This window comes from Chiloscyllium plagiosum, unplaced genomic scaffold (genome assembly GCF_037043375.1).
Source record: "Chiloscyllium plagiosum isolate Xiang-an unplaced genomic scaffold, Cpla_swu_hap1 HiC_scaffold_31, whole genome shotgun sequence".
Classification (NCBI taxonomy): Eukaryota; Metazoa; Chordata; class Chondrichthyes; order Orectolobiformes; family Hemiscylliidae; genus Chiloscyllium; species Chiloscyllium plagiosum.
In genome coordinates this window covers 29,148,039-29,165,468 of record NW_028270169.1, presented here as the reverse complement: position 1 = coordinate 29,165,468, position 17,430 = coordinate 29,148,039, and the positions used below count along the sequence as shown (strand labels likewise).

General features: G+C 45.9%; 1 protein-coding gene and 4 non-coding genes across 10 annotated transcripts in view; 3 read left to right on the top strand and 2 right to left on the bottom strand.

The window, feature by feature from the left end:
* Positions 1–4,866: 4,866 nt before the first annotated feature.
* trnat-agu (transfer RNA threonine (anticodon AGU)) lies at positions 4,867–4,940 on the top strand. The gene has a single exon. It is a non-coding gene; the product is annotated as a tRNA-Thr (tRNA).
* Positions 4,941–8,372: 3,432 nt separating this feature from the next.
* On the bottom strand, positions 8,373–8,446 carry trnat-agu (transfer RNA threonine (anticodon AGU)). Its single transcript has one exon. It is a non-coding gene; the product is annotated as a tRNA-Thr (tRNA).
* A 466-nt stretch (positions 8,447–8,912) lies between these two features.
* On the top strand, positions 8,913–8,986 carry trnat-agu (transfer RNA threonine (anticodon AGU)). The gene has a single exon. It is a non-coding gene; the product is annotated as a tRNA-Thr (tRNA).
* A 573-nt stretch (positions 8,987–9,559) lies between these two features.
* trnat-cgu (transfer RNA threonine (anticodon CGU)) lies at positions 9,560–9,633 on the bottom strand. Its single transcript has one exon. It is a non-coding gene; the product is annotated as a tRNA-Thr (tRNA).
* Positions 9,634–14,959: 5,326 nt separating this feature from the next.
* The window catches only part of rilp (Rab interacting lysosomal protein), a 40,308-nt gene continuing 37,837 nt past the window's right edge, over positions 14,960–17,430 (top strand). For 2 of the 6 annotated variants that reach the window (XM_043718509.2, XM_087977381.1), the window contains exon 1: positions 14,963–15,535. In XM_043718509.2, coding sequence (XP_043574444.2) covers positions 15,260–15,535 — 276 coding nt within the window. In that variant the 5' untranslated portion in view covers positions 14,963–15,259. Of the gene's footprint in view, positions 15,536–17,430 lie in introns of all 6 variants that reach the window. The other 4 variants (XM_043718508.2, XM_043718510.2, XM_043718511.2 and 1 more) reach the window with 4 other exon arrangements.

The following is a 17,430-nucleotide window of genomic DNA, read 5'->3' as shown; positions in this document are numbered from 1 at the left end:
ATAATGGTGTGTGTGCGCAGGTGTGAGACACAGTGAAAGACACAAAGTGCACGAATCTTTATTCAAATTCCACCACCAGGAAGATAGGAAAACACCCGAGTGGCCAGTGACAAACACTGCCCTTCACATCAAAGGGCAGTGCTGTGTGATCAAAAACAGTGAGGGGAAGGGTAGGGACTAAATCAAAATAGAGTTGGAGGGAGAAATGATGCACTCACTTGGTCAAGCCCTTCGACCTGGTGGACGTCTGGCGGAATCTCCATCCCGACTCCATCGCCTTCACCTTCGTGAGGCCTGGGGTCGGAGCGTCCAGAATCGACCGCCTGTACGTTTCGCGGGCGTACGCCTCCTGTTTTCCGAAGGCCTCCACGCGGCAGGTGTCGTGCACGGACCACCACCTGGTGTGGGCGGAACTCCTTCCGTTCGGCGCCAGGCTGGGCTCCGCGTACTGGCACTTTAACAACCTGCTGCTGGAGGACGAGCGGTTCCGGGACTCGTTTCGTCGTTTCTGGGCCGGCTGGAGAAGGAAGCGGGGAAACTTCCCCTCCCTGAGGCTATGGTGGGACGTGGGCAAGGCTCACGTCCGCGTCTTCTGTCAGGAGTACGCGAGGGGGTCGACGAAGAGGCGGAAATCCAGGATCGGGGAGTTGGAGAGGGAGTTGCTCGACCTGGAGTCACGCCTCGGTCAGCCCGACGCGGACCCGGCCCTGCGCGGGGCGTACGAAGAGAAGAAGGCCGCGCTCCGGGACCTGCAGCTCGTCGGGGCTCAGGGCGAGTACGTGAGGTCGCGGATCCAGCTCCTCCAGGACCTGGACCGCGGCTCCCCCTTCTGCTACTCGCTGGAAAAAAGGCGTGGCACCCGTCAGCAGCTCCTTGTGCTGCTGGCCGACGACGGGTCCCTCGTCTCGGATCCGGAAGGCGTCAGGGCCCACGTCCGAAACTATTACACGGCCCTGTTCTCTCCGGACCCGTCCAGCGAGGATGCTCGCAGAGTTCTGTGGGAGGACCTGCCGCAGCTCAGCCCGGAGGACGCTGGAAGGCTCGACGCTCCCGTCACTTTGGAGGAGCTCACCAGCGCCCTCGACCGGCTCTCGAGGGGCAAAACCCCGGGGCTGGACGGGCTGACTGTGGAGTTCTTCAGGGCGTTCTGGGACGTCCTGGGGAGCGACTACGCACAGGTCCTGGGGGAGTGTCTAACTGCCGGACAGCTGCCCCTTTCTTGGCGCAGGGCGGTCATCGTCCTGCTGCCAAAGAAGGGGGACCTTCGTTCGCTAAAGAACTGGCGTCCGGTCTCCCTCCTCAGCACGGATTACAAAATCTTCGCCAGGGTGTTGTCTTCTCGCCTGGCCTCCGTGCTGGCCCACATGATTCACCCGGACCAGTCCTACACGGTCCCGGGCCGGCGGATACACGATAACGTCCACCTGGTCCGGGACCTGATCCATTTCTGTCGACGGGCTGGTCTGCCGAGCGCCTTCCTGTCTCTCGACCAGGAGAAGGCGTTCGATAGGGTCGATCACGAGTACCTGCTCGGGACTCTGCGGGCATTCGGGTTCGGGACGCAGTTCGTCGCCCGGATCCGACTTTTGTACGCCGCTGCAGATTGTCTGGTTAAAGTTAACCGGTCCCTGACGGCGCCCCTTCGCTTCGGGAGAGGAGTGCGTCAAGGCTGCCCCCTGTCCGGCCAGCTGTATTCCCTGTGCGTGGAGCCTTTCCTGCGCCTCTTGCGGAGGAGGTTGTCAGGGCTGGTTCTGCGCGGCGCGGGCATGGGGGTGGTCCTCTCGGCCTACGCCAACGACGTGCTCCTCACTTTCACCGACCCGGCTGACCTGGGGAGGATACGCGAGTGCCAGGCCGTGTACTCGGCGGCGTCCTCCGCCAGGATCAACTGGGCCAAATGTTCTGGACTACTGGTCGGCCCGTGGCGGGTGGACTCTCTGCCGGAGGAGTTACGGGGGTTCAGCTGGAGTACCACCCATCTCCTCTACCTGGGGGTCTACCTCAGCCCGGCTGAGGAATCCTGGCCGGCCAACTGGCAGGAGCTGGAGGCCAAAGTCTCGGCTCGCCTAGGCCGCTGGACAGGACTGCTCCGAGTGCTATCTTACAGGAGTCGAGTGCTGGTCATAAACCAGCTGGTGGCCGTCATGCTGTGGTACCGGCTGGTCACTTTGGTCCCTCCTCCTGGCTTTGTCGCTGACATCCAGAGAACGTTGGTCGATTTCTTCTGGGACAAAAAGATGCACTGGGTCGCCACTCAGGTTCTGAGTCTCCCTATTGAGGAGGGCGGTCAGTCGCTGGTGTGCGTCCGCACCCAGGTCGCGACCTTCCGCCTTCAGACCTTGCGGCGATACCTTTACGTCGAGCCTCCTCCTAGGTGGTGCGCCCTGGCGACGTATTTTTTCCGCCAGGTGCGTAACCTCAACTACGACACGCAGCTCCTGTTCGTCGACCGTTATGGTTTGGAGGTCGCCCTCAAGACGCTGCCTGTCTTTTACCAGGACCTGATCACTGTCTGGAACATGGTCGAATCGCGGCGCGCCTACTCCCCGGCTGGAGTAGCGGCTGTCGTCAGGGAGCCGTTGCTCAGGAATCCGCACCTCCGTACTCGCGGGTTCGAGTGGCTGTCGGAGGGGAGGGCCGCGGCGGCGAGGGTGACCAGGGTCGGGGACGTGCTGGGTGCCGGGGGCCTGGGCTGGACGCTGCCGCAGGACATAGCAGGCAGGGCAGCGGTAGACGTCCAGTACGTGGCCACCGCCATCCGACGCCTTAAAACGGCGGTGCTCGGACCCGACGTAGTGCACCAGTTGGAGGACGCGCAGGTGTGCGGTGGGATCCCGTCCGCGCTCACCCCAGCCCGGACGGAATTTCACATTGGCCCCAAGGTCCCGTACTTCCCGCGGGAGCCTGTGCCCCACAACCTGAGCCGCCTCCGAAATTTTAATTTTGTTTTGTTTAGGGAGGTGAAGAGAAAGGCCCTGTATCGACTGCTGCTGCACACCGTCCACCTCTTCTCCCTCATCCACCGTCCGGACACGCCTTGGCGTGCCCATTTGCCACCGGGCGGTGGGGATCCCCAGTGGAGGGCTCTCTACGCGGGAGCCCTCCCCCTTTCTCTCGGGGATCTGGGGTGGAGGGTGCTGCACGCAGCAGTCCCCTGCAACCGGAGATTGCGGTGGTTCACGGACTCCCAGCCCAACTGCTTGTTCTGTGGTGCTGTGGAGTCCGTGGACCACGTGTATATTGGGTGTGGGCGTTTGCACTCCCTTTTTGATTTCCTTAAAAACCTTCTCCTCTGTTTTTGGCTGCACTTCAGTCCCACGCTCCTGATCTTTGGGCACCCAGTACGGAGGAAGGAGGGCAGGTCTGAAGACCTCCTCGTGGGTCTGCTCCTGGGCGTGGCCAAACTGGCCATCAACAGGTCCAGGCAGCGGGCCGTGGAGGGGGTCGTTAGGGCCGACTGCCTGCCCCTCTTCCGCGGTTACGTTAGGGCCCGGGTGTCCTTGGAGAAGGAGCACGCGGTGTCCACCAACACCCTGGCGTTGTTCAGGGAGAGGTGGGCGCCGCTGGGAGTGGAGTGCATTATTTAGCTGTTCTAGCCATTTAGCTGCTATTAAAACTCTAACTACCAAATTAAAACTATTAACCGTTAAAGACCAGGACAATTTTTATTTATCTCTAAGTTCCCCGCTCCACACCCTGTGCTGACAAAGATGCCACTCGGCTTTTCTGATTTCTGCTCTTCCCAAACTGGTGCCAGTTTTCGTGCGCTGTTAAAATGCCGTTATCCTCAGTGTCTCGAATTTACAGAAACCACTAAAAGCGTTCAAGTCAAACAGGAGCAATCCCTCTCCGACAGCACCGAATTCTCCCCAAAGTTCTAAGTTTCCCACTCCGTTCATCACCTCAAATAACAGTCTGACCAGTGAACAATGCCTCATCTATTTTGCAGCCCTGCAGCGAATTCAGGTTTTCACCATATGCCGTCTCCAGAATCGTTGGGAGTCCATGGAGTGAGTTCATACTTCAAGGAGTCCCCTTTTCTGTACCTTTAAATTCCATTGTGCTGCCTTCCACCAGCCTGCTCCAAACACTTGCATATATATCTTCATTTCGACACTATCCTCCTTTGCTTGCTGCCCCAAATTCAAATTCTACTGCCCCCATTGAAAAGTCTGTCTTGTTTTTGCAGCGTTCTCCAATTCTTTAGTTCCAGATCAAGTCCAGTTCCAGACCAGGTCCAGTCTTCCTGTCAGACTGGAATCCAATCATCTCAGCAATACAAAGCAGTTTGTGGGAGTGGCGTTTTGATTGGTACCGGGCCAAATCTTAACAATTCGAGCTTCATCACATTTGCAAGGATGCTTGAACACCTCCCTATTCACATGTCTCTGCATCAATTCATCCAATGCCATCCTCTCTACAAAGTGAACTTCACCCCACACAAACAATCTTAAACAGCATCTCCTTTCACCAACTAGTGAGTAAACTCACTAACCGCATACGAATCCGCGCTGGGAACCTGAAATCCGCAACAGGTACGAAAGACACCCGTCATGTGTCACAGAAGTTTGGAAAGTGAGCGCCTTTTGTAAAAAAAAACTCACACAGAAACTGTTTTCAATGTGTTTTTTTATAATTTCAAGATGCCTTTTAAATAGTTTATTTCTGTAATTGAAAAACTGAAGTTTTCCGTAAAGATAAGCCGTACTCCTGCTGTCTGAAAAAGATCAGGAATAAGCAGACAAAACGATAAGGAGAAATGTGGAACTCCAGCTAATATCACAATACAAATAAATTGATTAATGGCAAACCTTAAACCAGATAGTAACATCAGAGGCATAATGTATAGGCGTTTTGTGCGATTTAGGCGCTGTGGCTTAGTTGGTTAAAGCGCCTGTCTAGTAAACAGGAGATCCTGAGTTCGAATCTCAGCGGTGCCTTTGTCTTCGAATTTTAATTAATCTCTTCCGCAAAAGAAAGCATGAGATGATACATTTTAATGTGAAGAATCCAAAATAAAGAAACAATGGAATATTTTCTTTTAAAGGTTGAGTTTTCTGCGCGAACGAAACAGAAGGTTTCTGACAAGTGTAATGTTCATAATACAGCTCAGAAGCAAGTTGAATGTAGAAGGCACAGGGAAAATATTCAAAACAAGCGTCATTTACAGTGCCAAAAACAAAAGATTAGCGCTAAAATATAAGACTAATAAATAGCAATAGCGTATGCAAACGAATACTGGCTAATTTAGGAATCAAAAATGATATATTCTTCAGGAAGCTATCGGCATGGCAAGATTCGGAGATGCCGGTGTTGGACTGGGGTGTACAAAGTTAAAAATCACACAACACCAGGTTATAGTCCAACAGGTTTAATTGGAAGCACACTAGCTTTTGGAGCGACGAGCGGAGCGGAGCTTCCAATTAAACCTGTTGGACTATAACCTGGTGTTGTGTGATTTTTAACTTGACATGGCAAGAGGTATTAAAGAAGTACTTTGCATTTGGCATCATTAGAAAAGGTGATTCTAACTATGGAACGGTATTTGGTTAGGTAAAACAAATCCGGAGGAATTTGATAGCTTGGCAGTTCTTAAAATAGAAACGCACAGAATGTCAGGGATAAACTGTCAGGACGAGGTATTAGTGAGACCAGACTATGCAACCCCCCTCCCCCCATCATTCCGAGTTGTCTTTATGGAGAGAGACTGAGCAGTATAGTTCTATACACTCTGGCGTTTCGAAGAATGAGAGAAGATGTAATTGAGGTATAAAAGATGCTAAAGGGGATTGACAAAGTAGAATTGGAAAGGATGTTTACTTATGTGGACCATAGAGTGAAAGGTCATAGTTTTAAGAGAAGGGGAGCAGATTTAAAACAAATGAAGCAAAACTACTCGCAAAGGGTCATGAATCTGTGGAATTCACTACACTAGAGTATGGTGGAAACTGATACATTGAGTAAATTTAAGGTGGAGATAAATAGATTTTTGATGAATGGTTTGAAGGTGAATAGGCAGGAAAGTGGAGGTGAGGCTTAGATGAGATCAGTCATGATCATATCAAATGTCACATGACACCAGAATAGCGTAAAGTGTCAACAGCTGAATAATAAATGAAGGGATAACCTATAATCTGATTAATTGAGGCAGAGAGATAATAGCAAAATATTAAAAATTAGGTGGAGAGAATTTTTTAAAAATCTTCTGTTTTTGTTTTGTAATTCTATATCTGCCTTAATTAATCAGACTATAGGTCATCCCTTCAATTGTTATTCAACTGTTGAAGCTTAAATCACACTGTCTGACACTCTTGATCACCTGAGGAGACCTATTATTCGGGCCTGTTGTCATTCCAGGCACGCCATTTGTGTGATCTTTTGATCTCTCTGATTATAAAGTCTGTGCCTGGGTGCTCACTTCACCTGATGAAGGAGTAACCCTGTGAAAGTTTGTGATAGCTTAATAGTTAGGCCTGAGGGAATATTGCTGAACAAAGAGACCTTGGAGTAGCGAGTTTTGAGAAGATTTGTAGCTCATGTTGAGGTTTTGGAGTGCAGGTTCATAACTCCTTGAAAGTAAAGTCGCAGATAGATAGGATAGTGAAGAAGGTATTTGGTATGCTTGCCTTTATTGGTCAGAGTATTGAGTACAGGAGTTGGGAGGTTATGTTGCAGCTGTACAGGACTTTGGTTAGGCCACTGTTGGAATATTGCGTGCAATTCTGGTCTCCTTCCTATCGGAATGATGTTGTGGAACCTGAAAGGGTTCAGAAAAGCTTTACAATGACATTGCCAAGGTTGGAGGATTTGAACAAAAGGGAGAGGTTGAATGGGCTGGGGTTGTTTTCCCTGGGGCATCGGAGACTGAGGGTTGACCTTATAGAGGTTTATAAAATCATGAGGGATATGGATAGGGTATATAGACAAGGTATTTTCCCTGAGGTGTGGGAGTCCAGAACTAGAGGGCATAGGTTTAGGGTGAGAGGGGAAAGATATAAAAGAGACCTAAGGGGCAACTTTTTCATGCAGAGCATGGTGCGTGTGTGGAATGGGCTGCCAGAGGAAGTGGGGGGGCTGGTACAAGTACAACATTTAAAAACCATCTGGATGAATATATGAATAGAAAGGGTTTGGAGGGATATGGGCTGAGTGCTGGCAGGTGGGACTAGATTGGGTTGGGATATCTGGTCGGCATGGATGAGTTGGACCGAAGGGTCTGTTTCCATGCTGTACATCTCTATGGCTCTAAATAAACCTGGTAGACTGCAATCCGGTGTAGTGTGACTTTTGATCTTGTCCACCACAGTCCAAAACCGGCACCTCCACATCATGACCATATGGAATGACAGAGCCGACTCGAGGAGCTGAAATACCTACTCCTGCTCCTAGTTCTTATTTTCTTTATGTAAAGATTGGTGACTAGAGGATATAGGTTTAAGAAGTTTGGTAAAAGACAGATGTATTTGTTTCCTATTATTAGTCATAGGGTCATAAGAGATGTACAGCACTGAAACAACTCGTTCATGCTGACCAGATATCCCAATTTAATCTAATCCCATTTGCCAGCACTGACCCAAATTTTGGGAGGAGATTTGTAGCTCAGGTGCTCGTTGTTGTGGTTGTGTCCGCCGAGCTGGGAATTTGTGTTGCAGACGTTTCGTCCCCTGTCTAGGTGACATCCTCAGTGCTTGGGAGCCTCCTGTGAAGCGCTTCTGTGATGTTTCCTCCGGCATTTATAGTGGCCTGTCCCTGCCGCTTCCGGTTGTCAGTTCCAGCTGCAGTGGCCGGTATATTGGGTCCAGGTCGATGTGCTTATTGATTGAATCTGTGGATGAGTGCCATGCCTCTAGGAATTCCCTGGCTGTTCTCTGTTTGGCTTGTCCTATAATAGTAGTGTTGTCCCAGTCAAACTCAGGTTGCTTGTCATCTGAGTGCGTGGCTACTAAGAATAGCTGGTCATGTCGTTTTGTGGCAAGTTGGTGTTCATGGATGCAGACCGTTAGCTGTCTTCCTGTTTGTCCTATGTAGTGTTTTGTGCAGTCCTTGCATGGGATTTTGTACACTACATGGGATTTTGTACACTACATTCACCCTCTTCATTCCTGAAGAAGGGCTTATGCCCGAAACGTCGATTGTACAGGCCTCCACTACTTCCTCTGACAGCTGATTCCATACACGCACCATCTTCTGTGTGAAAACCTTAGGTCCTGTGTGTGGTGTTTTTAAAAACAACAGAAAATATTATACTCTACACAACCAATTATTTGCTATAAACGAGGCGTGACGATCAACCATTATTACCTAGATGATCTGCTTTATTGGGGGAATCTACACAGAGTTATTCGATTACATTAAAAAAACCACACCTAAGAAGGCACCGCTGAGATTCGAACTCAGGATCTCCTGTTTACTAGACAGGCGCTTTAACCAACTAAGCCACGGCACCACCTTTTGTCAATTAATTCTTTTCCAAGATGGTAGTTCCGAGTTAAGCACCTTGGTGTTTCCTTTTGCGTTTGGACTTTTACGAAAGAAGTTAATTCATCTCACATCAATATTACCCATCCCTGATTGGCCTTGAGAAGCTGGTGGTGGTGGTTATCCATATAGTGCCAACAGTGAGAGGCTTCACTTATTCAAATAATGAATCACACAAAAATAAACTTCACAGTAACAAAGGAAACAACTTGTCCCATTTGGTCAGCACTTGGCCAAGAAGTAATTTCAGAATAAGGCATTATTCCATTTCTGAACTCTTGAACCATAGTCTTGTACATATTGTGAACAATGTATATTCAAAATTACCACTGCATATGGCCCCTTCACTCTTTGAGACAATAAATTTCAAATCATAACTAATTACTAAGGACTACATTTTATCTTTATTGATCATCAACCTTACCTTTGCATTTGGCGCCGTGGCTTAGTTGGTTAAAGCGCCTGTCTAGTAAACAGGAGATCCTGAGTTCGAATCTCAGCGGTGCCTACAGCGGGAAGCTTTTACCCATCACTCCATATTTCAAAACAATCCCGCACACTTAGTGTCTCCGAAACATTCGCAGGCTTTTCGTAACATGTTTCGAGCGTCTGGTGCTGGAAACGTATAGCATCCGAGGAACAGGAGAATCGATGTTTCGGACAGACGTCTCAGATGTTGCCTGACCTGTGCTTTTCCAGCACCACACTCTCGACTCTGATCTCCAGCATCTGTAATCCTCATTTTCTCCCTTTTCGTAACATGCATTTACTGAGAAGAGTATTATATCCTTAGCCCGAAACGTCGATTTTCCTACTCCTCGGATGCTGTCTGACCTGCTGTGCTTTTCCAGCACCACTCTAATTTTGACTCTGATCTCCAGCATCAGCAGTCCTTACTTTCGCCTACAAACTAACAGGCTCAGTTTTTGAAATAACTCATATCATATAAACATCTCTATTACTAATTTATCGTACGGAAGTATTTACTCTTCTCAAATACTAAGCAGATTTCATTTTCAGAAACAAGACGAAGGTCTGATATGCAGAATTGTCGGAATGCTTTAAAATACCACTCAAGTAAAGGCACCGCTGAGATTCGAACTCAGGATCTCCTGTTTACGAGACAGGCGCTTTAACCAACTAAGCCACAGCGCCGAGAACGGAAAGCATTTAACAGACCTAAGTGAGGACTGCAAGTGCTGGAGAATCAGAGTTGCTAAAGCATGGCATTAGAAAAGGTACAGCAAGTCAGACAGAATCCGAGGCGCAAGAGAGTCGACGACTCGGGCAGGACCCTTCTTCAGGATTCTAATAATCAGTGCTGCATTATTTTCAATCCACATTTCCCATGTTCTGTATTAATGGTCGGAAGGCTAAATGTAGTCAAGCAGTATCAATCAAGCAGTACCATACGAGTCAACGAGACGCGAAACGTTACCGAACTTTCTTTTTATAGATGGTGTCTGACGTGGTATGATCTCTAGCATTTTTTGAGTATTTCTCCAGCATTTGGTTGTCAGTTGTGAGGAGCTGGTGGGTGGTTTGAATGGCTGAATCTCCACCCTCGGGATTCCGGGGTGTTTTGCTGGCTGACCTCAAGAATGCTCCAAAACAATCTCAAGTTTCAGTAATTGTGCGAATAATCCCCCAGCGCATCGCTCGTTAAGAGCTTTGACAATGCACATTTCAAGCGCAAAGGCATTTTCAAGCCCTCAACTGTGATCATTTTCCAAGCATCTTTCAACAGATTGCGGGGGTGGGGCGGGACGGGAGTGAATAGGAAAAGGACGCATTTTTGAAATTGTTTCTATCAGTTTTATATTTGAATGCAAGATTCTTTAAATTAAAACAACAACGTTCTGGACAAACTAATTATGTTTAGCAGTATCTGCTGGTCGACAAACTGTATTAACATTTCAACTTTAAAAATCACACAACACCAGGTTCGAGTCACAGAAATGTACAGCACGGAAACAGACCCTTCCATCCAACCCGTCCATGCCGACCAGATATCCCAACCCAATCTCGCCCCACCTGCCAGCACCCGGCCCATATCCCTCCAAACCCTTCCTATTCATATATTCATCCAGATCCCTTTTAAATGCTCGAAACATCATGGCATAGACAGAGAACACAGGGGGCTAACACCTTCAACATATTGTCTAGCCAACATCAATTATTACAGCTAATCTGAGAATGCAACTTTTAAAAAAAGGTTTTGTGATTTACACATGAAAGAAGTGAAACTATCATGGCATTCGAATAGATGAAAGACTCAACAGACAAACAAGGTATTTTTCAATATATAATTTCAGTTACATCATACTCTAAATTTTTGCTATAAATTACAGTTGTGTCTTCTACAATCACCTGATGAAGGAGTGGCGCTTCGAAAACTAGTGTGCTTCCAATTAAACCTGTTGGACTATAACCTGGTGTTGTGTGATTTTTAACCTTTTAAATGCTGCAGTTTTACTAGCTTCCACCACATCCTCTGGCAGTTCATTTCACACACGTGCCACCCTCTGGATGAAAATGTTGCCCCATAGATCTCTTTTATATCTTTCCCCTCTCACCCTAAACCTATACCCTCTAATTCTGGACTTTCCCACCCCAGGGAAAGGACTTTGTCGATTTATCCTATCCATGCCTTTCATGATTTTATAAACCTCTATGAGGTCACCCCTCAGCATCCGTTGCTCCAGGGAAACAGCCCTAGCATATTCAATCTCTCCCTATAGCTCAAATCCACCAACCTTGGTAACATCCTTGTAAATCTTTTCTGAACCCTTTCAAGTTTCACAACAGTCTTCCGATAGGAAGAAAACCAGAATTACACGCAATATTCCAAAAATAGCCTAACCAATGTTCGATACAGCCGCAACATGACCTCCCAACTCCTGTACCCAATACTCTGACCAATAAAGGAAAGCATACCAAACGCCTTCTTCACTATCCTATCTAACTGTGACTCCACTTTCAAGGAGCTATAAGCCTGCACTCAAAGTCTCTTTGTTCAGCAACACTCCCTAGGACCTTACCATCAAGTGCATAGATTTGCTTTCCTAAAATGCAACGCCTCGCATTTCTCTAAAGTAAACTCCATCTGCCACTTCTCAGCCCATTGGCTCATGTGAGCAAGGTCCCCTTTGTAATTTGAGGTAACCTTCTTCGCCGTCCACTACACCTCCAATTTTGGTGTCAACTACAAACTTACTAACTATACCTGTTGTGCTCACATCCAAATCATTTATATAAATGATGAAAAGTAGTGGACACTGCACCAATCCTTGTGGCATTCCACTTGGTCACAGGCCTCCAGTCTGAAAAACAACCATCCACCACCACCTTCTGTCTTCTACCTTTGATCCAGTTCTGTATCCAAATGGCTAGTTCTCCTTGTATTCTATGAGATTTAACCTTGGTAACCAGTCTTCATTGGGGAACCTGGTCGAATGCCTTACTGAAATTCATATAGATTATGTCCACTACTCTGCCCTCATCAATCCTTTTTATTACTTCTTCAAAAAACTCAATCAAGTTTGTAGACATGATTTCCCATGCACAAAACCATGTTGACTATCCTGAATCAATTCTCGCCTTTCTAAATACATGTAAATCCCGTTCCTCAGGATTCCCTCCAACAACTTGCCCACCACCGACATCAGACTCACTGATCTATAGTTCCCTGGTTTGTTCTTACCACCCTTCTTAAACAGTGGCACCATGTTAGCCAACCTCCAGTCTTCCGGCACCTCACCTGTGACTAATGATGAAACAAATATCTCAGCAAGAGGCCCAGCAATCACTTCCCTAGCTTCCCACAGAGTTCTAGGGTTAAAGTCCAACAGATTTATTTGAAGCACAGTGTTTCGGAGCGCTTCAAAAGCTAGTGCTTCCAAATAAGCCTGGTAGACTTAATTTGGTATTGTGTGATTTTTAACTTTGTCCAATCCAGTCCAACATGGGCTCCTCCAAATCATGGTTTACATTTCAAGTCTAATAATTCATCTTCAGAAATTGTTCTTTAGTTCATTAGTTGATCAGAGATCATGGTTATAACAGCCATCTAATTTAAAAGAAGTAATTGTTATAACAATAGAGTAAACTAGTTTGTATTATGAAGGACATCATATTCAGTATAATTAAGAAGCTTTGAATTTAAATCAGAATGTAAGAAACAGGAGCAAGAGGACAATACTCAGTCCTTCAAATATGTCAGTCTTAGTGATCTTCTACTTTAAAAGAAAGCAAAGATCTGCGGGTGCTGGATGTCAGAAACAAAAGCAGAAAGCACTGGAAACATTCAACTGGTTAGGCAGAACAGAAAACTGGACCTGAAACATTAACACTACTTCTACTTCCATGCCATTTTCCTCCACTATCCCCTAATGTTTTTAAATGGAGGGAGTTATCAATCTCAGTTTTGAACATAATCAATGATTGAACCTAAACAGCCATCTGGGGCAGAGAATTCCAATGATGTGCTACCCTCTGATGGATGAAGTTCCTCCTCATCTCAATCGTAATTAGTCCTATGAGATTGTGTCTCCTGGAGAACTCACTTCCACCCCAACTCCCAGCCTAGTAGAGGGAAACATCGTTCCAACTTTGTCCAGTGTATAAAAAATATTTATGTTTGAACGAGACCAGCTCTTGTTCAATTCAGGCTTGAAGGAACTCATGCTCACAATAAGGGCAAATCTGGAGCTCAATCTACTTCTTTTGCTGAGCAAGTAATAATTTGTAAAATAAAGCATTTTTAAAATTATTTAAATGTTTTACTAACAAGAAAGATCTATTTTAATCACTTGGACGTTTTGCTGCTATGTTCTGCTTTTATTTAACAATAAATACTGATAACATTATCAAAGGAATGGTTCAAGAATGGATTCCTGAAGAAGGGCTTATGCCCGAAACGTCGATTCTCCTGTTCCCTGGATGCTGCCTGACCTGCTGCGCTTTTCCAGCAACACATTTTCAGCTCTGATCTCCAGCATCTGCAGACCTCACTTTCTTCCCAAAAGAATGGTTTTGGCAATCAAGGAACTCAGTGATATGAGAGCACTGAATCAACACACCCAATTGTGATGTCAATTTAAAGTATTAATCTCTCCTTATAGTATGAATCTGTAAGTACCCAAGTAAATACTCTAATGTCACGTTCCAAATATAATCAGGATGTTGAGGAAATTAAATTAAGGCGCGTCAAGATTCCGTGTATGGCAATTGGCTTTGGCATGCCAATTGCAGCACTGACTTCTGTTTACAGAAGATATCCACGCAGTTGGAAGGAAAAGTAAAAGGAACGCTAAGGGAGAGGTGGAAGATTTTGGGGTTAAATAGGAATGTGGAGTTGACGCTATAATCAGATCAGCCATGACTTACGAAATGGTGGTGGGGAGCAAATGACCAAAGCTCGCTCTTAGATTATACATTTAAATGTTGAGATTAAACATGCATGCACTGAATCGATTTCACGCAGGGACCAAGCACATGCGCTATTTTAGCTCGAGTGTTATGTACTATCTAATGTGGAGTTGATGTTATAATCTTACTAAATGGTGGGGGGAATGAAATGGCCTAAGCCAGCTCTTAGTTTATACTTTTTAAATGTTGAGAGTAAACATGTCCCAGCAGGTTTCTAATGAGTTGACAAACAAAAGACAACATTAAGTCTTATAAGAGGTGAGCTAACGCACAGACGAGAGGAAAAAGGAGATAGTATTTATCATGGGAGACGATATGTGGTTTAAAGGCTAAAGTCGGGCTTTATGACCCGGGAGCAACCTTGCGATGATGTCATTGAGCCATTTCTCGGGGGATATTAATAAGTGTGGAGTGGTTAAGAGAGAGAGAGAAACATGGAAGGCTAAACAGAAGCATGAAGTCCAGTCATATGAATGTTAGAAACATTTAGAGAGTCGCATTTGGAATAGACTGACTGGTATTAGGTGATTGAGTTTATGGAACACAGTTTCAATAATGGAACAGCTTGTCCTATCTTTGATACAGTATTCAGTCTTTATATGTAAGAAACATGGTTAAAAATAAACCCAAACCAGTTGGGTTTTGACCTTGTCTTCTCCATCAGTCCGTCTTGAACCAAAACTTATGGATGTGTTTATAAAACCACACACAAAAAATGCAATCGACATATTGGTTCGCATCCTCTGATCAATTTAAGAAATGCAACATTTTTTAAAAAATGCATGCATTGAATCGATTTCACGCAGGGACCGAGCACATGCGCTATTTTAGCTCGAGTGTTATGTGCTATTTAATGTTAACTTTGTTGACGAGTTCTGTTGTTAGAAATCTAACCACAGTCTCTTGTCAGTTTGGTTTCGCTGTTGTGATTGGGGGTGGGCCCAGGCCGGGAACCTGTCAGGCGTGGGGCTGCCACTGGCTGGTGATTGGGCCAAATGACGCCACACGTTATTGTTAGAGGTGCCACGTGACAATTAAAGCCAAGGGAAAGGTGCAAACCGGAGCGCAGTATAAAAGTCCGGGAGCTGAGGGACTGTCTGCAGCGGGAAAACATCTTCCCTGCGACTTCTTCCCAATGGAGTTCCACCGTGCAAATTGATCCAGCCAGTTAAAGAACGTCCTTCCCCATCCTCCCGGGCCACGTTCCATCTACGGCCAACATTCCATTCCCGGGTCACGTTCCATCCACGGGCAACGTTCCATTCCCGGGTCACGTTCCATCTACGGGCAACATTCTATTCTCGGGCAACGTTCCATCCCCGGACCATCATCGAATCGCGCTAGCAGCATTATGGACACGGAAGCCTGTCTCCTGTCATGCCTGGACAAACCCGCCTCTAACCTCGGCGTCAATGATGTGTACGAGATCGCCAAGTTGATCGGCACTGAGCTGGAGAAGCTAATCGACAGCCACGGGAAGAAAGTCGTGGAAGGTCTGATCCCTAAGATTGTCCGCATCTTGGAAATGCTGGAAAGTTTCGTGACAAGGAACGGGAACACCGAGCAGGAGCTGATCCGAGCTTTCGTGAGATTACAAGATGGAGAGAGAAGCGCTGGCCATTACAAGGTGCGTGCCTCCGGGCACAATGCTGAATTTAAATACTTTTTTAAAAAAAGTAACTATTGAATAACTTTGCATCGGCTATTCCTAGACATCCCTACCCCACCCCCAAATTCGCGTACAGTCATGCAGAGTGGTCTTCAACGCATATGTGGCTAAATAACTAAGTCTGCTGCTTATACAGTACCACTTTTATACATAGGGTTGGGGTGGTCGGACATCCCTCTTATAGAATGACTGGTTTTCCTAAACCAACACTGAAGACTTTGATAAAAGTTGAGTACAGTACTGCAAACACTGGAGATCCAAACTAAAATCTTTAGAACTCGTATCATTGGACTTGAAGAATTAAGCTTGCTTTTCTGTCTCCACAGAAGCTGCTAGACCTGAGTTTCTCTGGCACTTTCAGTTTTATTTGGAGATGTTGAGATTAAAATCCAGTAACAATGAGTTAACAACAGTATAGGAAAAAAAGTCGCTGGCCTAGCTTAGTTTCTACCTTAATGCTGCACTAAGTTGCTTCCTATACATTTTCATCTAACCTTTGCATCATGTTGCTCCTTGCTTTTCTACTGGTGAAGCTTAATCTTTTAAATGCAATGTCCAATATGCTTTGAGCACTGGCTGTTTGTTTACACTGCATAACCAGCTAGGGGGACTGTACACTCTGTTTAAAAAGCAATCTTCTGTCACCTATCTGCTTGCTTCTCAAATCTTTTAGAAAGAACACTGAAGATGGTCAGATGTTCCTGGGGCCCACTTGGAATTGCATTACCTGACAAAGCCAAACCTGGGTATCCTTTAGTTCTGCACAGCTTTACTCTGTTGGAACCCTTTGTGTTAGTTGAACAGTCAAAAATTAGACAGGAGATGATTTGACCCCATGAACTTGTGTTGCTGTTAATTTGATTGTATCCTTGCTCCACATTCCTGCATATGGCTGCTGATTTGATGTGCCCTGTTCTGTCATTGATGCAGGATTTCAGATTTGTCTTTGGAGTATCTGTAACTGATGGCACAATACTTTAGCTCCCATAGCTAAAGAACTAGATGTGGACAATGTAATGCTGAAAGATTCAATAGACTTTATTACAGTCATAAGCATTATCCTGTGTGGTCTAGTGCTGTAACAAAGTTGTTCAAACTGTTGGTAACTTCCTTAGTGTCATGTTGCAAGTGGCTACAGTAAGATGAAGGCTGAGACTGTGTTTTATACCATCAGGTTGCATTCTGTGATTATGGTGGTGATATCATAAATATGTCACTTAAAGGATTATTGCAAAAGGCTGTGAGGCACATCATATAATAGCTACAAACTGTTAAACACAAACCCAAAGAACTGCAGATGCTGGACATCACAAACAAATACAGAAATTGCTGGAAAAACGTTTCAGTTCTGACAATTGAAAGGTCATTGGAACTGAAACCCTAACACTGTTTTCTCTCTGCAGATGCTGGCAAACCTGCTAAGGTTTTGCAACAATTTCTGGTTTTGTTTGTGAGCTGCTGACCATAGTGAGAACACTAGTTTGCACTCAACACTAGCAAATTATTGCATGACTGAGGCAATAACATATTTAAGTGTACTCCTCCCTTTGACACACAACAGCATACTTGCCACAGATACATATTTATAAGTGTCTACATTATTGTTATTGAAATCTAACGAACTGAAGAGGTTGTGTTTTGTCTTGCAGCATGCACATTATCTTTACAGAATTGGTTTGGGTTTGTGAGCAAGGAAATCTAAGTGTAATGTGATGAAAGGCAAACCTCCCCCCACCCCCAATTGATAAGTTAATGGCTAAATGTACGTACCCTGGAGTGCTAAGGAAATAGTTAATGCAAGCTTCCAGTTTCTCTACCCTCTGATGACTAGTTCCTGAATTTAAGCTTCCTCT